The sequence below is a fragment of the Pyrus communis genome, chromosome 7, assembly GCF_041283825.1.
Source record: "Pyrus communis isolate YQ-2024b chromosome 7, ASM4128382v1, whole genome shotgun sequence".
Lineage (NCBI taxonomy): Eukaryota > Viridiplantae > Streptophyta > Magnoliopsida > Rosales > Rosaceae > Pyrus > Pyrus communis.
This window is the reverse complement of record NC_142571.1, coordinates 7,165,300-7,189,049: the sequence shown is the minus strand read 5'-3', so window position 1 is coordinate 7,189,049 and position 23,750 is coordinate 7,165,300. Positions and strand designations below refer to the sequence as shown.

The window sequence follows — 23,750 nt, the reverse complement described above, 5'->3', positions numbered from 1 at the left end:
CATCGACTACGATGTCGGTGGCTGTAGATCCATTGCATGGGTACAGAGCACTGTGGTAATGATATAAATTGGATTCTGCTAAAGCTGCTAGACAAACCATCAGTCTATACTCTTTTATAAATTGAGTTTTAACTTCCGCACAAAACAAATATCATCATCATGGGGATGGGGTTTTACAACTCCATTTCTGCAGTGTTTTTGTCATCATTTTTTATGCATGCTTTCATTCTTCACTCTTGCATTCCTTGTTTCGCCCTTCCGGGAAATGAGACAGATAGACTTGCTTTGCTTGAAATCAAGGCTAGCATGACTCATGACCCTTTTAAAGTCCTGACTTCATGGAATGAAACCATCCACTTTTGCTCTTGAAATAGCGTTACATGTGGTCGTCATCATAAGAGGGTCACAAGGTTGAGCCTGCCGTCCTTGAAAATCTTAAACCTAAGCCTACTGCAATCACGGGAGAGAAGACAATATTGTCTCTTTTTTTAATCAAGTATCTCTCTCTGTTGATCAGGATAATTCAGGAAATTCGGGAAAAGTCTATATTGCCTCTAGAGATCGTGATCACATGATGCATGACAAGTCTCTCTTTCATCCTTCAAAAGAGTGTCGTGGCCAATAGAAATATTATCTCAGTAACAGAGGCTGGTCCAATTGCACTCACCTCATTTTATCCTTCTACAGTACCTCAGTAACAGAGGTTGGAAATATTATCTCAGTAACATAGGCTGGTCCAATTGCACTCACCTCATCGTTATCCTTACATAGTACCTTGCTTCTTCCGGAATTATCAAATCATATTTTATCAGTCAATCAAATTACCAATCGATTGGGTTATATCATACTAATGTTTCTATTTTTTTGATTACATCCAAATATCCAAACTAGGGTTGTAATTAGGCATGGTACTAAGAGAAGGGGGTTGTATTATGTCGACGATGTGGGTTGTAGCAGAGTGAATCAAGTACGCAGTGGGAATGGTGACAAGATTAAGAAGATTTAGTTAAGGCATCGGCGAGTTGGGCATGCCTCGTTTGGCTATTTATGGAAGTTGGTTATGTTATTATTTACTAGTATTTCAGACTTTGATAGCAGTCCACATGTCTTTCTTTCCCAATACGAGCTACACGAAGAAACATAAAGAATTAAATTTCAGGTGGTTCAGTTGGATCTTTTTCAACCACCATGGGTGGCCCAACGGTTAGGGATGAATTCTAGGCCCGTATTCCACATGGCTCCTGGGTTCGATTCCAGGCGTTGGTGAATCGCACGATGGTGGCCAGGGGGAGGCTGAAATGCCTCCATGAGTCTTACCTGCCTCCGGAAGGATGAACTATCATGGTAAAGTCACCAACTTGTCCCCTTTTATTAAAAATAAAAAAAAAGTTGGATCTTTTTCTAATGACTCATAGTGGTCAGATGCGGCTAGAGAACAGGAAGTGGCTCCGATCACTTGGTCAGTACCAATCCTAAGACCAAATGCTATGTCAAAAAAGTACATAGAAAGTTTTGAACGCTAACCTCGGGACCCTTAGCTTCGTCTTACCCCTTCAGACAATACGACTTTCATGAGTAATACGCGAACAACTAAGCGATAGCTCTCTTCACTTGCTATAATCTTCCATCTCTCTTTGTTTCTTTTTTTCTTTTTTTTTCTAGAGAACCTCGGCGGTATATTATAAGAAGTGTACAATGAGATTTTATAGTGCTAATAAACTAAGTTTTTTATTTTTTTAATATAAACATTATTTAAAAGTCCCTTCAAAGTTGGGACCATGTGCAATAGCACTTTTTGGTCCCCCAAAGCCGCCTCTGCCGCAGTGGTTGTTTGATCTCAGCCTTGCTCATACCTAAGTTCCCATTACCTATTCTTTTGTGTATATCCTCAATCCATTCACAAGACGCAAGCACGCACCCAATCTGGAACTAGAGGAGTGAGGACGAACATTATTTGTTGGCATAATCAAATGACACAATAATACACCAAAATTAGGAATTGTCATTATACAATAAGATAGCTAACTATTGTTTTATTAGCATACTATCGATATGAACAGGAACGAGCAATTTTTTATGCATTCGAATACCATGATATGGTGTTGTTACTTGTGAATTTGGTTTTTTATTTTATTTTATTTTTTATATTTTTTATATCAATATACATAAGAAGTAAGATATATCAACCTTGTCTTCCTCACCTTTATTATAACACGTAAAATAATACGTCACCTAACTTGTATTTTTGGTACCCATAAAAATTTCTTAACAAGAACAACACATTTATCAAGTTAGTCGCTATGTCATATGGTTTCTAATCAAAGAGAAAAATTTCATACAAAACTAATATCTCTCTTTTTTCATTTGTTTTAAGTTAAAGAATGAATACAATGACTTCAAAAAAGTGAACATTCCTAATATTAGTTCACAAAATTAGATTGATATTGAATTTATTCATAAAATTAAGAGAAAAGATACTTTTTTTGTCAGGACATCCCTCATCGAGTACGATAGCGATTGGGGTGGCTGATCCACTAGGTACAGAGCACTCTGATTCGGATTATAAATTGGATGCTGCTAAAGCTGCTAGACAAACAATCAATACAGCTCAACTTTTTTACAACTCCATTTCTACTTTCGCACAAAACAAATATCATCATGATGGGGATGGGGTTTTACAACTCCATTTCTGCAGTGTTTTTGTCATCCTTTTTTATGCATGCTTTCATTCTTCACTCTTGCCTTCCTTGTTTCGCCCTTCCGGGAAATGAGACAGATAGACTCGCTTTGCTTGAAATCAAGGCTAGCATAACTCATGACCCTTTTAAAGTCCTGACTTCATGGAATGAAACCATCCACTTTTGCTCTTGGCATGGCGTTACATGTGGTCGTCGTCATAAGAGGGTCACAAGCTTGAGCCTAACGTCCATGAAACTTGCAGGATCTATACCGCCACATGTTGGGAACTTGAGTTTTTTGAGAGTCATTGATCTCGAAGCAAACAGCTTAGGCCGTGTAATTCCTCCAGAATTCAGCCGCCTGCACAGATTGCAACACCTATGGTTAAACAACAATTCACTGAGTGGAGAAATTCCCACTAACTTGTCGCGTTGCTCTCAGCTCCTCGGGCTCGATGTTGGCTTCAATGTACTGATGGGAAAGATTCCAAAGGAGCTTGGCCTCTTGTCAAAGTTAAGATATTTTGGCATACACTTTAACCACTTTACAGGGGGAGTCCCTCCTTCTTTTAGAAATTTATCATCTCTTGAACAGTTCTCCGCATCTTCTAATAATTTGAGTGGCACTGTCCCTGATATTTTTGGCCGAATGACCAATCTTAGCTTTCTTGCTTTCGATCTAAATAGCTTTTCGGGTATGCTACCTCCGTCAATCTTTAATCTCTCTTCTCTCACAGTCCTTTCTATGGCAGTAAATGAAATCCAAGGGAGTCTACCCTCAAACTTAGGTATGGTCTTTCCGAGTCTCCAAACATTTTCTATTTCCAATAACCAATTCAGTGGATCTATTCCTGTTTCATTATCAAATGAGTCAAATCTAATTGGATTGGAGATCGGAGGTAACCACCTGCATGGAAAAGTCCCTCCATTGACGAATTTGCATAAGCTTGAGCGGTTAGTCCTTGCTAACAACCATCTCGGAAGTGGGGGAATTGATGACTTGACCTTTCTCTGCGATTTGAGCAATGCCACCCATTTAGAAACTCTCGAAATGTTTACCAACAATTTTGGGGGCACGTTACCTCAATGTATAGGAAACCTGTCTTCTTCTCTTCAATCCTTCCTTCTAGATCAAAATAAAATATTAGGAAGTATCCCGAATGAGATTGCAAATCTGGCTAACTTAGAGGTTTTATTGATGTCTGAGAACCAATTATCAGGTCACGTTCCCCCTGGTGTAGGAAAGCTGCACAAGTTATATCTATTAAATTTGAGTATGAACTCTCTTTGTGGCAATCTTCCATCCTCTTTCGGAAATTTAAGTCAACTAAATGAGTTATACTTAGACGGCAACAAACTTCAAGGCAACATCCTGCCGTGTTTAATTAAGTGTCAGAATTTGAGGATTTTATCTCTTGATGCTAACAATTTTAGCGGTATCATATCGCAAGAAATCGTTGGTCTGTTGAACTTGTATGTATTGAGTTTACCTCAAAATCATTTTACAGGCTCCCTGCCAGAGAACATAGGAACTTTAATAAATCTAGAGTATTTAGATATCTCTGATAACATGTTATTCGGTAAAATTCCCACAAGTCTTGTTAGTTGTATAAAATTAGAGTACCTAGACATGCATGGAAATTTCTTCAATGGGACGATTCCATCAACTTTGAGTTCACTAAGAGGTCTTACAGAATTGTCTCTCTCTCACAACAACTTGTCAGGCACAATTCCAGAATTCTTAGAACGTTTTGTATTTTTGGAATCTCTCAATCTATCTTATAACAATTTTGAGGGCATGTTGCCGATCAAAGGAGCGTTCAAGAATGCAACGGCGACATCAGTTGAAGGAAATAGCAAGCTTTGTGGGGGCATACCTGAGTTTCATTTGCCAACGTGCAGACCCCAGCATGCAAAAAAGAAAGGATTGAGCTTAACCATGACTTTGGTTCTCTCCCTCATTTGTGGGATTCTTGGAGTCATTTTTGCACTAACCTTTTTGTACCTTTATTGCTCACGGAGGGACAAAAAGGGTCAAGCTGCAACTGATTCGGACAAATTTCCCCAGGTGTCTTACCAAAGTCTTCTAAAGGCAACAAATGGATTCTCCTCAACCAACTTGGTCGGTATGGGCAGTTTTGGGTCCGTTTATAAAGGACTACTTAAGCAAGGTGAAACTCCAGTTGCCATCAAGGTACTCAACCTCGTTCGTCGCGGAGCTTACAAAAGTTTTATTGCTGAGTGCGAGGCTTTCAAAAATATTAGACACCGTAATCTTGTCAAGGTACTCTCAGCATGTTCTGGTTTTGATTATCGCGGTCATGACTTCAAGGCCTTAATTTATGAGTTCATGGTTAACGGGAGCTTGGAGGAATGGCTGTATCCAATTCATACAATTGGTGAGACAAATGAGAGGCCAAGGATCTTAACAATTTCTCAGAGGTTGAACATTGTTATTGATGTTGCTATGGCATTGGATTATCTCCATCACCATTGTGAGACGCCAATAGTTCATTGCGACCTCAAACCCAGCAATATTCTTCTCAATGAGGACATGGTTGCACATGTAGGTGACTTCGGGTTGGTGAGGTTCCTGCCAAAAGCTGCTGAAAATTCTTCGGGAAATCAATCAAGTTCTTTAGGGATAAAGGGAACTATTGGTTATGCTCCTCCAGGTAAATACACTTGGTAGTTTATTTTTTCGTAGCTAGTCTTTTAAAATTGGGAAGCATTTATTTAAAATTTTTCAAACATGAAATGAGCTTTTAGGACTTCACTAGAAAATTAGAATCTAATGTTCTGAATTGTGGAATGCAGAATATGGCATGGGACATGAAGTGTGGACACAAGGTGATGTGTACAGCTTTGGTATCCTCCTATTGGAAATATTTACAGGAAAAAGACCGATTGATGACATCTTTCAGGGAACTTCAAACCTCTATAGCTTTGTGAAGGCAGCTCTGCCTGAGCAAGTGGAAGAGGTTTTGGATCCCGTTCTTGTTCAAGAAAGCAATCATCCTAATGCGGGGAAGGCAAGGAATCGCGTCCTAATCACAGAAAGTTTAATCTCTGTTTTAGAAATTGGTGTTGCTTGCTCAGCGGAGTTACCTAGAGAAAGATGGAACATCTGTGATGCTGTGGCACATATGTGTCGGATCAGAAACAAACTTCGAGCAAATGGTATATGTGAATAGAAGCTTATTGTTAATATGTGGTATTGTATGTAATAGTATTGATGTTATGCGAAAGCGTTATTGTATTTGTTGATCAATGCTTGCCAAGCAAACTTATTTGCATCGAATTATGCTTGAACAATGACATTCTAGCTTTGCCAAACATTACAGGACGAACACTATAAAAGAATTAAAAATTAAAATTAAAAAACAAAGTTGTGGAAAGTATTCATCAAATTTCAAACCTATGTTGGAGTTCCTGCTCTATGTTGAGAGGTTTATCCCTGGTTGCAAATGTTCCATAGTAGTTCATTGCTTTTTTTTTTTTTTTTTTTTTTTTTTTTTCCAAAAAACCTAGTTTGTACGAGGGAAACTTTATTAATAACAAAAAATAAATTACACCTAATCAGGGAAACATAAACCTAACTCCTCGTAATACAAGAAAAGAGAATAAAAAATACATGAAAAAGAAGGGGGACATAATCCTACTCTTCTATAAATGAAACAATAAAGATACAAAAATAGGCATTCATCAGTCATCCATTCATCAACATTTATCCGAGCATTCATCATCTACACGAATGCAGAAAAGAATTTGAGGCTGAGTTCAGTAATACTTACAGTGGGGATTGCGGAGAAAATCCCTGTGTTGTTTGGAAATCCCCTTCGCTCGCTCACTCTCATATTTCATTAAAATACCATTTCACATATAATTAAGTTTGGGGGTGGTCCTGGAGGAAAGAGAACCTTTGCGGATCCCTTCCTCCTAATCCACTAAATCAGGTAATCTGTGTCATTGAAATTTAATCCAACGGTTACAAGTAGGGGCCCACTTTAAAAGTTATAATAACTTCAACCGTTAGATCAAATTTCAATAGTATAGATACCTTGATTTAGTGGATTAGAAAGAAGGGATCCGCATAGCATCCCATTCCGGTCCAGGCAACACAGAGGTGGACATTCATCAAATCCATGTCACAGATCTAGTATTTTTGCTCAATATATGTCACATGGAGGCATGCAAGCACACAGAAAATTACATGAGCGTTGACGAAAATTATATGTCCACTTTTGCTCTTGGCATGGCGTTACATGTGGTCGTCGTCATAAGAGGGTCACAAGCTTGAGCCTGCCGTCCTTGAAACTTGCAGGATCTATACCACCGCATGTTGGGAACTTGAGTTTTTTGAGAGTCATTGATCTCGGAGCAAACAGCTTAGTCCATGAAATTCCTCCAGAATTCAGCCGCCTGCTCAGATTGAAATTCCTATGGTTAAACAACAATTCACTGAGTGGAGAAATTCCCACTAACTTGTCGCGTTGCTCTCAGCTCCTCGGGCTCGATGTTGGCTTCAATGTACTGATGGGAAAGATTCCAAAGGAGCTTGGCCTCTTGTCAAAGTTAAGAGTTTTTTCCATCCACTTTAACCACTTTACAGGAGGAGTCCCTACTTCTTTTAGCAACTTATCATCTCTTGAAGTGTTCTCCGCAACTTCTAATAATTTGAGTGGCACTGTCCCGGATATTTTTGGCCGAATGACCAATCTTAGCTTTCTTGCTTTCGACCTAAATAGCTTTTCGGGTATGCTTCATCCCTCAATCTTTAATATCTCTTCTCTCACAGTCCTTTCTATGGGAATAAATGAAATCCAAGGGACGCTGCCCTCAAACTTTGGTATGGTCATTCCGAGTCTCCAAATATTTTCCATTAACGGCAACCAATTCAGTGGATCTATTCCTGTTTCATTATCAAATGAGTCAAATCTAATTAGATTGGGGATGGGAGGTAACCACCTGCATGGAAAGGTCCCTCCTTTGACGAATTTGCATAAGCTTAATCGGTTAGTCCTTGCTGACAACCATCTCGGAAGTGGGGGAATTGATGACTTGACCTTTCTCTGCGATTTGAGCAATGCCACCCATTTAGAAACTCTCGAAATGTTTACCAACAATTTTGGGGGCACGTTACCTCAATGTATAGGAAACCTGTCTTCTTCTCTTCAAACCTTCCTTCTAGGTCAAAATAAAATATTAGGTAGTATCCCGAATGAGATTGCAAATCTGGCTAACTTAGAGGTTTTATTGATGTCTGAGAACCAATTATTAGGTCACGTTCCCCCTGGTGTAGGAAAGCTGCACAAGTTATATCTATTAAATTTGAGTATGAACTCTCTCTCTGGCAATCTTCCATCCTCTTTCAGAAATTTAAGTCAATTAAATGTGTTAAGCTTAGCAGGCAACAAACTTCAAGGCAATATCCCGCCGAGTTTAGCAGAGTGTCAGAATTTGAGGATCTTACATCTTGGTGCCAACAATTTCAGCGGTATCATATCGCAAGAAATCTTTGGTCTGCTGAACTTGTATGATTTGAGTTTAGGACAAAATCAGTTTATAGGCTCCCTGCCAGAGAACATAGGAATTTTAATAAATCTAGAGTATTTAGATATCTCTGATAACATGTTATTCGGTAAAATTCCGGCTAGTCTTGTTAGTTGTATAAAATTAGAGTACCTAGACATGCATGGAAATTTCTTCAATGGGACAATTCCATCAACTTTGAGTTCACTAAGAGGTCTTTCAGAATTGTATCTTTCTCACAACAACTTGTCAGGCACCATTCCAGAATTCTTAGAAGGTTTTGTATTTTTGGAATCTCTGAATCTATCTTATAACAATTTTGAGGGCATGTTGCCGATCAAAGGAGTGTTCAAGAATGCAACGGCGACATCAGTTGAAGGAAATAGCAAGCTTTGTGGGGGCATACCTGAGTTTCATTTGCCAAAGTGCAAACTCCAGCATGCAAAAAAGAAAGGATTGAGCTTAACCATGAAATTGGTTCTCTCCCTCGTTTGTGGGATTCTTGGAGTCATTTTTGCACTAACCTTTTTGTACCTTTATTGCTCACGGAGGGACAAAAAGGGTCAAGCTGCAACTGATTCGGACAAATTTCCCCAGGTGTCTTACCAAAGTCTTCTAAAGGCAACAAATGGATTCTCCTCAACCAACTTGGTCGGTATGGGCAGTTTTGGGTCCGTTTATAAAGGAATACTTGAGCAAGGTGAAACTACAGTTGCCGTCAAGGTACTCAACCTTGTTCGTCGCGGAGCTTACAAAAGTTTTATTGTTGAGTGCGAGGCTTTCAGAAATATTAGACACCGTAATCTTGTCAAGGTACTCTCAGCATGTTCTGGTTTGGATTATCGCGGTCACGACTTCAAGGCCTTAATTTATGAGTTCATGGTTAACGGGAGCTTGGAGGAATGGCTGTATCCAATTCATATAATTGGTGAGACAAATGAGAGGCCAAGGAGCTTAACAATTTCTCAGAGGTTGAACATTGTTATTGATGTTGCTATGGCATTGGATTATCTCCATCATCATTGTGAGATGCCAATAGTTCATTGCGACCTCAAACCCAGCAATATTCTTCTCAATGAGGACATGGTTGCACATGTAGGTGACTTCGGGTTAGTGAGGTTCCTACCAAAAGCTGCTGAAAATTCTTCGGGAAATCAATCAAGCTCTTTAGGGATCAAGGGAACTATTGGTTATGCTCCTCCAGGTAAATACACTTGGTGGTTTATTTTTCCCTAGCTAGTATTTTAAAATTGTGCAGTATTTATTTTAAAATTTTCAAACATGAAATGAACTTTTAACACTTCACTAGAAAATTAGAATCTAATGTTCTGAATTGTGGAATGCAGAATATGGCATGGGACATGAAGTGTGGACACAAGGTGATGTGTACAGCTTTGGCATCCTCCTGTTGGAAATATTTACAGGAAAAAGACCGACCGATGACATGTTTCAAGGAACTTCAAACCTTTATAGCTTTGTGAAGGCAGCTCTACCTGAGCAAGTGGAAGAGGTTTTGGATCCCGTTCTTGTTCAAGAGAGCAATCATCCTAATGAGGGGAGGGCAACGAATCGCATCCTAATCATAGAAAGTTTAATCTCTGTTTTAGAAATTGGTGTTGCTTGCTCAGCGGAGTTGCCTAGAGAAAGATTGAACATCTGTGATGCTGTGGCACATATGTGTCGGATCAGAAACAAACTTCGAGCAAATGGTATATGCGAATAGAAGCTTATTGTTAATATGTGGTATAGCATGTAATAGTATTGATGTTATGTGAAAGCGTTCTCGTATTTGTTAGATAAAAAATGCAGTGCAAATGGCTAGTTGATCAATGTTTGCCAAACAAACTTATTTGCATCGAATTATGCTTGAACAATGACATTCTAGCTTTGCCAAACATTACAGGACGAACACTCTGAAAGAATTAAAAATAAAATTTAAAAAAAGAAAGTTGTCGAAAGTATTCATCAAATTTCAAACCTATGTTGGATTTCCTACTCTCTGTTGAGAGGCTTATCCCTAGTTGAAAATGGGAAGCGTTCCATGGTAGTTTATTGCTTTTTTTGTTTTATTTTTTTAGAAAACCTAGACGGTACGAGGAGAATTTTATTAATAACAAAAAGTAAGTTACACCTAGTTAGGGGGGACATAAACCTAATTCCTCGTAATACAAGAAAAAAGAATAAAAAATACATGAAAAAGAAGGGGTATATAAACCTTACTCTTCTATAAACGAAACAATAAAGATACGAAAATACGCATTCATCAGTCATCCATTCATCAACATTGAGCATTCATCATCGACACGAATGCAGAAAAGAATTTGAGGCTGAGTTCAGTCATCCATTCATCAACATTTATCTGAGCATTCATCATCCATTCATCAGCATTTATCTTTCGCTCACTTACTCTCATATTTCATTAAAATATTGTTTTACACATAGTTTGGGGGTGGTCCAGGCAACACAGAGGTGGGCATTCATCAAAGCCATGTCACAGAAAATTACATGAGCATTGACGAAATTTTAGGTCTATAAATGCATGACAGAAACACTTCACAAATCCATATGACTTTCAGAGATATTAAACCATGCTTAATTTTAACGCAGTAGAGGGATTTGATTTACTCTCCTCCAAACTCGTTGAACATCGGAGTTCGGATGGACTAGACTTTGTGGTGGTAAGGGTTAGTCTTTTTAACTTCAAAATAGTTATGTTTGAAGTTAGTAAGTATTAACTAAAATGGACAAGTGGTAAGGGTTTTAGTCGAGTCTTTTTAACCATGTTGATTCATTTTATACCAAATGAAGTTCATGAGTTCTTTTCTAATTAATTCTAAATGGCTTAGACTCTGTGGTGGTATTGGTTGGAATTTTTTAAAAGATGTTCTAATTTTAACATTTTTTATGGATTGCAACTTGAAAGTGAAAATTGTCTTAGTCAAGTTTTGTTAAAGTTTTTAGTTTGTTAGTTTTTATTTTTTGTTTTTGAGTTTTGTTTTGCTGGAGGACAAGCAAAAAGCTAAGTTTGGGAGTATTTGATGAGTACATATTATCCCATCTATTTTACCCTATTCTTAGTTATAGTTTATTGGTTATTTTGGTAGAATTTTGATACTTTGTTATGTATTTTCAATGCAGGGCATTCGACTTCCTCTGGAGTAAAAAGTGATCAAACGGATGAATTTTAGAGATTTCAATTGAAGGATGGTCGTGAGTCTTTCAAGATGATTGTACCAAAATTTCAGATTTTTCTACCAAGTCGTTTAACCGCGGCGAAGAAAAGAAGGCACAACGCGTAGCTTTCCCAGATTGACGTTTTTGAACATTGTGGGTATTTTGGAGGTGAAGATGGAATATTTTGAGGAAGATTTGTTTTGAGGATTTGATGGGGACGATGCAGGTTTTGTAACACATTGTGCATAACTGCATTTAAAATATCTCTTACAACTTAAGGTGTGAAACATTTAAAAAGTTAAGGAATAAATAGAAATACCTGCTGCTGAAAGATTAGATTGATCCTAGGGGAGGACATCGGATCTTTTGCACTATTAGCTGAGGAACTCTTCAAACCATTATCACCCTTTTAGCCAAACCTGACGCTGAACAAATATCCAGGCGAGCATCAATCCAGGTCAGATCACCGTAGAGCTCTCCAAATTTTCCATGCTGGAAAGTATAGCAGAGAGAGCCGAAAAAATCAATACCGAATGGACTTCTCTTCTTACTGCTCCAAGAATTGCCCTCGTCTCCCCTCATATCAACTGCCATTGGGTTGTACCCATCCTGAAACCAGGCAGTGCAGCCTCCACCTAAAATTTAATGCCACCATTGACCAGAAGAAGTGAGAATGGCATTACAAATTAATTTTGCAAACGAAAGGGAACTATATCACTAACAATGATTAATTTTGACAATTAAAGAATTTCGTACCTGGCCTTCCCTGGGGCAAACATCAGGAAATAGTTAAAGTAAAAACTAAAGATACTGTATACTGTCGGCAACAGATCTGGACTTGTAAACACAAAATAAAAATATAGAATTGTTCTGTTAGAATTTGTCTCTAGAATTATTTTTATTACTATTATTTTCTTTTACTGCAGTCACACCTACTAAAAGGAGGTGACATACTCCTTAAGTCTACTGGCTTTTAATATACTAAAGTAGAAAACTACACACATACAATATAAATGAAACTAAGAGGTACCAAAACATGTATACATGTATAAAAACATGCAAATGTATAAACTAAAAAATTGTAATATACACCTGAGTATTGGTATGAAACTTCCAAAAAACTGTAACGAGATAATACAAGTTATCACAGAAAATATGAGTAACGTGTTAAATTACCAAAAACTCCATATACTGCAGCATGAGGTTCTTTAAGACGCACATCATAAGATGGCCGCCAAAACAAACCCTTTTCTTTCTGTATCATGATGTCTTTTCGTGTCTCATTTTGCCTCCAAAGATCTTCGCTTTTTTCATAAGAAAAGGCAGCCTTTGCGCCGAATCCAGGCATTAGAGAAGTAGGTGCCTCATCATCTATGGAATTAACTGCCTGGGGATGACCACTGTTTTTATGTACACCAATGTGGTACCGAAATCCAGATTTGGAGACAAGTGATGACATATCGTGATGACATATCTAAGGAAATTGACTCAGGCACATCCCAGTATTTTCCCTTATGGTCAACGAACAGTTCAGGCCATGCAGCCTCAAGTGTAATATCATGGTAAGGAAGCTGCAAACATCTTAAAGGTTGAGAAAATTTAATGCATGGCTCATAATTTAAACAGGAAGATAAATAAAGGAAATAAAGGTACAGGCATGAACTTTTTCACTCAAACAGCTTAGGCAGCACATGTGCAATGTTAAAGGTACTGATATTAACTTTGTCAGTACATGGCTCTTAATTTATAGACGTGAAACTTTCCAATTTTATCTATGTTCCCTGCAGTGCATTTGTGCAATGTTATCAAGTCATGTAACCTATAAAGAAAAGTGGTAAACAGAAGACACTTGTAAATTAAGATTTTTGAAGCATGTTGATATATACAAACCTATATACAAGGTATGTTCAGGAAAGAAATGAAAAAATTGTGGCCTCATTTGGTCTCTAAGATTGGTTTGAAATGGACAACCCACTATATTTAAGGTATGTTGACAAAAGAAATGAAAAAATTGTGGCTTACTTGAAGGTAGGAGATGGATTATTTTCCATTCCAATCCACCAAAATGGTAAGGATCAGAAGGGATTATTTTCCATATCCCCTTTCTAATCACCTCAATATGAAAAATCATTCACCCCTATCTTTAATATACCCTCAATATAGCAGTTTGTCCATTCCGTTCCAATCCTAGAGACCAAACAAGGCCCTACTTTTCAACAATTAATAAATTAGGAAACAATACTTTAAGATTATACATGCTGACAGAATCTGGTAAAGTTCAAGTGATACATCCCTATAATTACTTATTTTTAACTTTAATTCCTATAAGAGAAATTTGTCATATGAAAGAAAGAAAAAATCGCAGTTGGATGATACTACAACCTGACATGAACAAACCCAAAAAAGAACTTTAAACCTAACAACTCCAATCAGTAAACAAATTATCCACCTAGCCATAGCAATTGTACAAAAAATGAAGAAATTGACACCCATAAATCCCTCAAACTAGCTTCAAAAACCCGGCAAACAAGGGACAAAAGGAATTCTGACTGTTTAAACATTTGATTAAAGGTCAAAACAAGAAAGTAAATGCATGCCTTATGAAAGAGCATCAATTTGTTGCGGCGTCCTTTTTTCTCACGATGTCCTTCTGTGCTCAACTTTATGGATGAGGACGGAGACGAAAGAAGCTGTGTGCATAATCCAAACGAATAAAGTGACTTGTCCAAGACACGTTTCACCACATCTTTCAAAGTAGGGACCCCCATCTCATCATTGGTAACTTCAGCTTTAATACAAGAAAAGAGTTTCTTCGGGCGGAACTGCCCAATTAATCCAAGCCACCTATTTTCACGCAGATCATGTAACAAGGGAATTAGTATGTCGGACAACTAAGAATGCTAATGTGAGATGACTTTGGTCTAAGCATAGGGATAATCCCAACCAGTGCTCTGATAAACCTGATAAAGCTTTAATGCTCTCGAAAAACATAAGAACTCGCTTGCAAATCAGTAAAATAACAAGGCAACAAAAAATTCATGCTTTATGTGCTATACCACTAGAACTAGGCAAACAAGCTTTGTTCGGCTGTCAAGCTTTCCACTCAATCTCTCTTTCTCACATCAAGTAATTCACCAATAACCCAAAGTTTATACAATATACCAACATCTTCCTAAATATCAAACAAAGAACAAACCAAACCTAGAAGCAGAGGCTCCTTAGCAATTAGTAACATAAAAATTGTTTACAAAAATACGAATTTGGAGAACAAAAAAAAGGTTCATTTCTCAGGAAACAAGAGACAAATTATCTTTCCTAACCTTTTTCCTTTACCCAATTCAACCCCATAACAACAATTTCAATTGTTCTTCTCTCCAAACTTTCCCGGCAACCAAACAAACAACAAATGAATCACACCCATTTCCCATCATTTTCTCAGTAACCATACAAACCATAAACCAATCAACAGAAACACGTAAAACGAAAAAGAATATCCATTAAACGAAAAATAAAATAAATTTGAGAAAACCCAATAGGCAATAGCTAAGCAAAGAAGTTGTAGCCGTGTACCAGTTAGAGGTAGCTGGTTTGAGCAGAGGGACTGGTGAGAGAAAGAACCCAAGTCCTGTAAGAATTGGGGTTGTAGGAAGGTATAACACCCAGAAGAAAGAGTTGCTGAATCCTAAGGGCTTGGCTGGCTCGAGCACCGTCGAGAGGAAAGGGGTCGCCGGGAACGGCCTTGGCCGAGCCCTCAAGGGTCTGAGGCGAAGAAACGTTCAAGTCCCAGAAGGCTGAGTCCATCGCCGTCCTCAGGTTCGCCATTGTTGGCTGTCGAAAGAGTGAGGGAGCGCGAATTCTTTTTGGTTTCGGTTTTGGGGTTCAAGTGGTGGGTTTGTGAAGGTTTTATTTGTCTCTTCCTTTGGGTCCTCGTCTGTCTTGAAATGAGTTTGAACATGGTGTATCCTCTTTATCGCATTTGTGCCAATGACATGATATTAAGTGGAGAAAAACTTATGAGTTATTATTGTTTCATTGGCTTGAGACTTTACCATGGCGATGTATCATTGTCATAGAAGTACTTTGCAAGAAAGAGATTGATGGTTGGGAAATCCGCAAAATCCACGGTGTGAAAGGAGATAGTGGTGATAACCTACACTATAATCCACCAGTAGGATTGTATCTAGTGATGTGTTCTTGCTTTTATGTTGATGTGTTGATGTTGCAAGATTGTACACTAAGCAAGTCGGCAATTAAAAACAAAAGTATTGAAATATTAGCAGATCCAACTGCCAACAACATTCTAACCCTTAAATCTACATAGGTGGAAATAAGAAGGGTCCACTGAGATTTTGAATTGGATCTACATTTGACCGGCCCCGCTCGGTGAAGTCGAGTCAATACGCTATGTTATATTTCAATGAAGGAAGATGCTAGTTTAAGGGAGGTGAATAGGTTCCAATTTATAAATTTAATGTTAATATCGATTCTCAAATTTCACATTCGCATCATATGAAATATCCTACATAATAAACAAATAAATGTACACATGGACGCAGGAAAATCCTCGGGTTCCCTCCCAAGTCAGGACAAATGAGGACGGAAAGACTTACAAAACTCATCAACTAGTATGCAATTTTATCTCCAGGCTTTGCTACTCAAACCTTCTTCAACCTTCAAGTGGAAGTGGCATGATACTAACACAGTCAAGTGCAATCCTGGAATCCGTTCGAAAGACAATTGGCCCTTAAATCTACAAAGGAAACGTAATGTGTCAATAACAATTGGATTTTCATCCCAGTAACCAAAACATTCACCCCAGCCACGCATGTTAATAGCCATATAAAGGAGCTCAGCTTTTCATCCTCTCATTTTAAAGTTCTACGCTGATCTAATAGTTGTACATTAAAACACATGAGCAGTAAAACGACTGTACAGATACGTCAGCGGAAATATGACTGCAGATTATCGAAATCAGACAGGGCATACACTATCACATCCCAGTGTCAACTCCGCCGTAACACGATATTGTCCGTTTTGGGCCCCGATCACGCCCTCATGGTTTTGTTTTTGGGAACTCACAAGAGAATTTCCCAGTATGTCACCCATACTAGGATTGCTCTCACCCGAGCTCGCTTAACTTCGGAGTTCCAATGGAACCCGAAGCCAGTGAGTTTCCAAAAGGCCTTGTGCTATATGAAGGTGCACATGTATATATAAGGCACGTCACCCTCTCTCCGTTGGTCAATGTGGGATGTTACATACGCGCTTCCACAAGTACCAATTAGCAAATGACTATGTGGATTTTGTAACATATTGTGCATAACTGCATTTAAAAATTCTCTTCCAACTTAAGGTGCACAACATTTAGACAGTTAAGGTATAAATAGAAATACCTACTGCTGAAAGATTATATTGATCTTAGGGGAAGACACCAGATCTTGTGCACTATTAGCAGAGGAACTCTTCAAACCACAAATAACCCTTTTAGCCAAAGCTGAAGCTGAACAAATATCGAGAAGAGAATCAATCCTGGTTAGATCACCGTAGAGCTCTATAAGTTTCCTGTGCTGGAAAGTATAGCAGAGAGAGCCGAAAAAATCAGCACTGAATGGATTTCTCTTCTTATTGCTCCTAGAATTGTCCTCGTCTCCCTTCATATCAACCGCCACTGGGTTGTACCCATCCTGAAACCAGGCAGTGCAACTTCCACCAAAAATGTAATGCCACCATTGACCAGAAGAAAAAGTGGGAAATGGCATTACAATTTCATTTTGCAAATAAAAGGGAACTATATCACTAACAATGACTAGGTTGACCACCCATTATTTTTTTACAATTATAGAATTCTGTATTTGGTCTTCTCTGGTGCAAACATCAGGAAATGGTAAAGTAAAAAACTTAACAGCACTTCCAGCATGGGAACCCCCAGGTTATATACTATGCTATCCACCCGGTGAACAGTAACTGCCCTTAATGAATAGTAATCGCCTTTTGCATCTCCACCGTTGCACTTCAATAGCCCTGATAATAGGCAATAAAATATTATTATTATTTTTATTTATAAAATAATACAAAATAATTTTATTTCTAATTTCGGATAAGATTTTTAATCGTTCTCGTTGCGCCACGTGTTATTATCCGAAAAATTATAAAATTATACGTTTGTACCATACTTGACCAATTCCAAAACTACTATGCACCGGTCAACAGTATATCGTCAATGACCCACAAGACTTTTCCTCCAACCAGGAGGCCAATCACAACGTGACACATGTCGGTATCAAAGGCGAATCATAGTGCAACACGTGTCGATATCAGAGGCCAATCACAACACGACACGTGTCAATGTCAGAACAAAGCTAGAAACTCTCTTCTATAAAAGGATATCATTCTCCCACAATAACCCCTAATGTCATTTGTACTAAACTATTCACTACAACTTACTAAAAGAGAGGTTGAACCTATGTATTTGTGTAAACCCTTCACAACTAATGAGAACTCCTCTACTCCGTGGACGTAGCCAATCTGGGTGAACCACGTACATCTTGTGTTGTTTGCTTCCCTATCTCTATTCATTTACATACCTATCCACACTAATGACCAGAGCAACCTAGCGAAGGTCACAAACTTGACACTTTATGTTGTACCAAAGTCCTCGCCAATTTTGTGCATCAACATTTGGTGCCGTCTGTGGGAATTGCACTTATTCCCACTCTTTCCAGCTTTGTCAAGCTGGTTTCCACCATTCGTACACTTTCTTTCGACCAGACACCATTCTCCAACATGGGGAGTGAAGGGAGCCACAGCACGCAAAATGACATCCCTCTCGCACTTAGTGCGAAGCAATGAAAGAAGTTTGCTCTTCAGGCTAAAGTCGATGAGCTAGAGGCTCAGAACAACAAGATAGCGATAAAGAATGAGATCATCCAGGAGCAGTATGAGAAGCTCTTCGGGATGCTCCATGAAGCTAGGCATACTCGAACACACGAACTCATCGTCCCTGAAGAAGTTAACCACCACCTGGGTGCCCCCCAACACGAGAGATCACCTGCCTTCAACATGGATATCCCTAATGGGGAGCGAGTTACTCATCAAGGTGTTGATCAACATAAGACCTCTCTCGACCCAGCTGTTTCGACCCAAAGTAGGAGAAGTGAAGGAAGGCACCTTATTGCAGAAGGAGTAGAATGATCAAAAGCCGTTTATTGCGACTGTCAGGACTTCCTGAGGCAACGTCGAGAGAACCCCATCCACATAAGCTCGAAGGTCAATGACCCAAGGGTTTCCGAAAGATTCAGTCATCTCCTATGCCCCAAGCCAACTACCAATCTAGGTAATGAACGACATGTCCTAGAGGAATATGAAGGTACGGGGAACTTGGGGGCGTTTCGACAGGCTCGCTCTGGAAGTCAGTACGGTGAGTCCAAAGAAAAATCTCATGCCCTTGATCAAGCTTTCCTACTTCCAAGAAGAGATGGAGACTTACGGAAGAAGGATCCAGCAGTACCTGACTCCACTCAGGACCCCTTTGTCCTACAACTCCTTGAGGAAGTAAACAAGTTGAAGGCCGAACGTTAGGCAAAAATACCTGAATGGAACCAACCTAGGCATGAAACTCTTACAAGGAGGATCCTCGACACCCCCCCAAGCAAAGACAAAGCAGAAGCTTGGCTTACAGCTCTACATTGGAAGGGAGGACCCGATTGAACACTTTAACCTCTTTGAGTCCACCATGGCATATCGAATGCACACCGACGAAGAATGATGTCTTCTCTTCCCCTCTACCTTCTCTGACGGAGATCTGAATTGGTATTGCCGTCTTCCATCTGAGATAGTAAACTCATTTGAGGAACTGAGGAAACTGTTTATCTCTCAATACATCTTCCAGATAGATTGCTTGCATTCCGCAGATGACTTGTACACTATTCGCCAGAAGCCGGACGAGCCACTACGAAAGTATGCCGGTCGTTTCAGCCATAAGTATTCTCGCTGCGCTGAGGTAGATGACAAGACCGCCTTCAAAGCCTTCACGGCAAGCCTACGTGATTGTTTCTTCAAGTATATGATCAATGCTAACACTTGGAAGACTTACTTTGGGGTGATGGCACAAGCTTACAACCACGCCTCTGCCAAAGCAAGGACATACCAAGGGAACCCCCATATGGTTAACCCCTATCAACAAGTGGGAAGTGGAAGTCAAGTTCTACCAAGTGAGGAGATCTTGGCCATTCACACACCCATTGCATCATCTCCTGCCTTATTTAGCTACTCGCTAAGTCACCAAACGTATTTGTCTCTTGGTAAGAGGAAAAATTTTTACTCTCATCAAGCCTATTACAACAAGAAGGATAAAAGTTCGTATCAAGACAACCAGGGGTGAACGTACCGTTGACTATTATGACTGTGGGGCCAAGCCTCACTTTTTCAAAGTGGAGGACTGGGTACTGAAGGAAATGTTATTATAAGAAGGCATACACATTACAAATGTTTTGACTCTCAACCACTTGAGATCTTTTGTCACACAAGTCATTCGGCAAATATTTAAAGAAGAGGGAATTAAGACAACTTCTTCTGAGTCTTTTGCATTCCTAGCACTAGAACACTTGGTCTACGCTGACCTACCCCCATACTCCAACTCAGAGCTTCAACATGCGTACTTTGACACAAAGTATGTGATACTAAGTGTTATAACCAACATGGTTCATCTATCGAAAGCATGGATTCATGGATAGCAAAACATTCATGAGCATCACTCATGTCAATCAACATAAACATCATACATTCCAACACATCCATACATAAGCCAACTGTGCTTCGAAAGGGTTCAACATACTTTGTGTCATTCAACACTTGCTACAATGTGCCTCGACACATCGCCCTTATTCTCACCAACCAAGTGATGAAATGTGAAGAAAAAACTCATCTTCATGCCACCAACGAGGCGATGAAATGTACAACATGTACTCTCCTTCATGCCACCAACCGGGCGATAAAATGTACAACCTGTACTCTAATATCATTTGGCAACTTGCCACTCATGCCACCAACCAGGTAAAGAAGAAACTTATTTTCATGCCACCAAACAGGTGACGAAATGTACAACTCGTACTCTCCTTCATGCCACTAACCAGGTGATGAAATGTACAACCCATACTCTAATATCATTTGGCAACTTGCCACTCATGCCACCAACCAAGTGAAGAAAGAACTCATCTTCGTGCCACCAACCAGGTGATGAAATGTACAACCCGTATTCTAACATCATTTGGCAACTTGCCACTCATGCCACCAACCAGGTGAAGAAGGAACTCATTTTCGTGCCACCAAACAGGTGATAAAATATGATGAAAGGTGATAAAGGAACTCACATTCGTACCATTAACCACGTGATGAAAGCAACTCACCATTCATTCTACCAACCAGAAGACGAATGGTACAACTTGTACATGTGAACTCCTAGTTTTCATAAGTAATCAAAAACCCTCAAGCTTTACAACTCAACTAGGAGAGCACTTATGCCTAACAAGAGTTATAGTCACCAACAAAGTCTTATTGCAAGCTAACAACGGGTTCAGTGCATAGTATACGAAGATCAAGCTCTTCAGCCCTCTTACATCTGCTTCAGACATTTCTCCTCTGTAATAATGCAAACACTACAGCTCATAGAAAGCTTCACACACTCTTGATCAAGATTGTTCGAAGCAAATTCAATTTATATGGTTCATCCAAACCTTCGACTACTACAAGGTGTGGCTTGCATCACAATCTCTTGCTCAACAGTGTGGAAGCAAAATTTGTATATGTTGTCTCTCTTCCACAAAATTTGTATATGTTGTCTCTCCCACATTTTCAAATTTCTAATTTTCCATCCCCCCCCCCACCCCAAAAAAAAAAAAGAAAAAAAAAAAGAAGAGGAAATTGGGAAATTCAACAACTTCAACAAATTGAGGGTAACTACAATTCTCAAAAGTTTCACACACTCTTGATCAAGATAGTGTGAAGCAAAATCAATTCATGGTGCCCAACAAAGTTTTAACCTCAAAACTTCACCTACAAAGCTTCACCACAAGAGCTTTAACAAATGGAGTGCAACAACAAATGTCAAAAGCCTCATACACTCTTGATTAAGATAGTGTGAAGCAAAATCAATTCATGGTGCCCAACAAAGCTTCAACCTCAAAGCTTCACTCACAAAGTTTCAACACAAAAGCTTCAACAAATGGAGGGCAACAACAAATGTCAAAAGCCTCACACACTCTTGATCAAGATAGTGTGAAGCAAAATCAATTTATGGAACGCAACAACTTCATCAATGGAAGACAACAACAATTCTCAAAAGCTTGACACACTCTTGATCAAGATAGTGTGAAGCAAAATCAACAACAATTCTCAAAAGCTTCACACACTCTTGATCAAAATAGTGTGAAGCAAAATCAATTTATGGAACGCAACAACTTCATCAATGGAAGACAACAACAATTCTCAAAAGCTTCACACACTCTTAATCAAGATAGTGTGAAGCAAAATCAATTTATGGTGCCAACAAAAGCTTCAACAAGTGAAGGGCAACAACAAATGTCAAAAGCCTCACACACTCAATTTATAGTGCCAACAAAAGCTTCAACAAATGAAAGACAACAACAAATGCCAAAAGCCTCACACACTCTTGATCAAGATAATGTGAAGCAAAACCAATTTATGGTGACTAACACAAAAGCTTCACCTACAAAGCTTCAACATCAAACAAAGCTTCATCAATGGAGAGCAACTACAATTCTCAAAAGCTTCACACATTCTTGATCAAGATAGTGTGAAGCAAAATCAATTTATGGTGCCCAACAAAGCTTCAACACAAAAGCTTCACCTACAAAGTTTCAACACAAGAGCTTCACCTACAAAGCTTCAATACAAAAGCTTCACTTATAAAGCTTCAATATAAAAGCTTCACCTACAAAGCTTCAATACAAAAGTTTCATCTAACAAGGTTCAACTCTCAACACCAAAGCTTCAACTACAAAGGTTCAACTCTCAACTACAAAGTTTCAACACAAAAACTTCATCTACAAAGGTTCAACTCTCAACTACAAAGCTTTAACATCAAACAAAGCTTCAACACCAAAACTTCACCTACAAAGGTTCAACTCTCAACTACAAAGCTTTAACATCAAACAAAGCTTCAACATCAAACAAAGCTTCATCAATGGAGAGCAACTACAATTCTCAAAAGCTTTACACAATCTTGATCAAGATAGTGTGAAGCAAAATCAATTTATGGTGCCCAACAAAGCTTCAACACAAAAGCTTCACCTACAAAGCTTCAATACAAGAGCTTCACCTACAAGGCTTCAATACAAAAGCTTCACCTACAAAGCTTCAATACAAAAGTTTCACCTACAAAACTTCAACACAAAAGGTTCAACACCAAAGTTTCAACACAAAAGCTTCAACACCAAAACTTCAACATCAAAGCTTCAACCAAAAAAAAAAAAAATCGAAAATTCAAAAAAAAAAAAAAATACAAAAATACAAAAAAAAAAAAAAAAAAGGAAAGAAAGAAAGAAAGAAATGAGCCTAGGCCTTCATTTCTTTGGGCCTAACAACTTTCATACCAAATATATATGAAGGAGGAGTTTTGGGCAACCACTTAGAAAAGAAAATGGTGAAGTTTTGTTTGGAAAATTGCTTACTAGCAAGACACTTCCCTCGACCGAAGACTTGGGGGACTCTTACCATATACCACTACATCTTGGTACTCAGAAATTTCGCGACTACTCAGTGCCTTGGATTTTTCAAGTCCCCAACCGAGAAGTTTTCCTCACTCAAGAAATTAAGGGAGCACTACTTCAACCTACAAGATCCACCCATGAAGTTTCAACATGCAAACTTCAACAAAATAAAAAACCCAAGCTCGGCATCATTGCTCTAATTGAAGAGATCGAGAAGCCTCAACAACCTTTTGCTAACACCGTTGTCGAAGAACAAAGCTTTGCCATACCACATCTACTACTTTGTCAAACAGCAAAAGTATCTCATATCATCAGGTTCGAACATACTCCGGGTTTGACGGACTTGTTTTGACTCTCAAATTCTGGAGTTGGCTCGCTCATTTGGAGGAAACCAGAAAACCCTCCAGCCTAGTTCAAGAATACACCTATGGAAAGTCAAGTACAACAAAGCACATGCCGATTCGTCCGTCTTCTCCAAAAACAAGAGTACCTCATACCATCTCTTCTCCCAGTTTCTTCTCTTTATCTTTGTTGTTGAATGAGAGACATGGAGAATGAGTACAATCAGCCGGAACCCAAGATCAACCTACCGATCTGAGACTGATTGCTTGGAACCCTGATTGCTTACCTTGTCTGTCAC

At 38.9% G+C, this 23,750-nt stretch overlaps 2 protein-coding genes and 1 pseudogene across 3 annotated transcripts; 2 read left to right on the top strand and 1 right to left on the bottom strand.

Moving 5' to 3' along the window:
* The first annotated feature begins 2,661 nt into the window (after positions 1-2,661).
* Positions 2,662-5,896, top strand: LOC148695600 (LRR receptor-like serine/threonine-protein kinase EFR). Its single transcript, XM_088697882.1, has 2 exons — positions 2,662-5,353; positions 5,496-5,896. The coding sequence occupies exons 1-2, from the start codon at positions 2,662-2,664 to the stop codon at positions 5,870-5,872; spliced, it is 3,069 nt and encodes a 1,022-aa protein (XP_088554008.1). The 3' UTR covers positions 5,873-5,896.
* Positions 5,897-6,925: 1,029 nt separating this feature from the next.
* On the top strand, positions 6,926-10,055 carry LOC148695599 (uncharacterized). Its single transcript, XM_088697881.1, has 2 exons — positions 6,926-9,414; positions 9,557-10,055. The coding sequence occupies exons 1-2, from the start codon at positions 7,215-7,217 to the stop codon at positions 9,931-9,933; spliced, it is 2,577 nt and encodes an 858-aa protein (XP_088554007.1). The 5' UTR covers positions 6,926-7,214; the 3' UTR covers positions 9,934-10,055.
* Positions 10,056-11,611: 1,556 nt separating this feature from the next.
* LOC148695598 (protein TRIGALACTOSYLDIACYLGLYCEROL 4, chloroplastic-like) lies at positions 11,612-15,311 on the bottom strand (annotated as a pseudogene). The gene is made up of 4 exons (XR_015964749.1): positions 14,955-15,311; positions 13,982-14,228; positions 12,561-12,955; positions 11,612-12,019 (listed from the first exon to the last, which is right to left on the bottom strand). The product of XR_015964749.1 is annotated as a protein TRIGALACTOSYLDIACYLGLYCEROL 4, chloroplastic-like (transcript).
* Positions 15,312-23,750: the final 8,439 nt, after the last annotated feature.

Bases quoted from the DNA above. Each gene is read 5' to 3' on its own strand.
- LOC148695600 (XM_088697882.1), top strand. From the start codon at position 2,662: ATGGGGATGGGGTTTTACAACTCCATTTCTGCAGTGTTTTTGTCATCC. The intron at 5,354-5,495 runs GTAAATACACTT...TGTGGAATGCAG, and splicing joins TATTGGTTATGCTCCTCCAG to AATATGGCATGGGACATGAA.
- LOC148695599 (XM_088697881.1), top strand. From the start codon at position 7,215: ATGGGAAAGATTCCAAAGGAGCTTGGCCTCTTGTCAAAGTTAAGAGTT. The intron at 9,415-9,556 runs GTAAATACACTT...TGTGGAATGCAG, and splicing joins TATTGGTTATGCTCCTCCAG to AATATGGCATGGGACATGAA.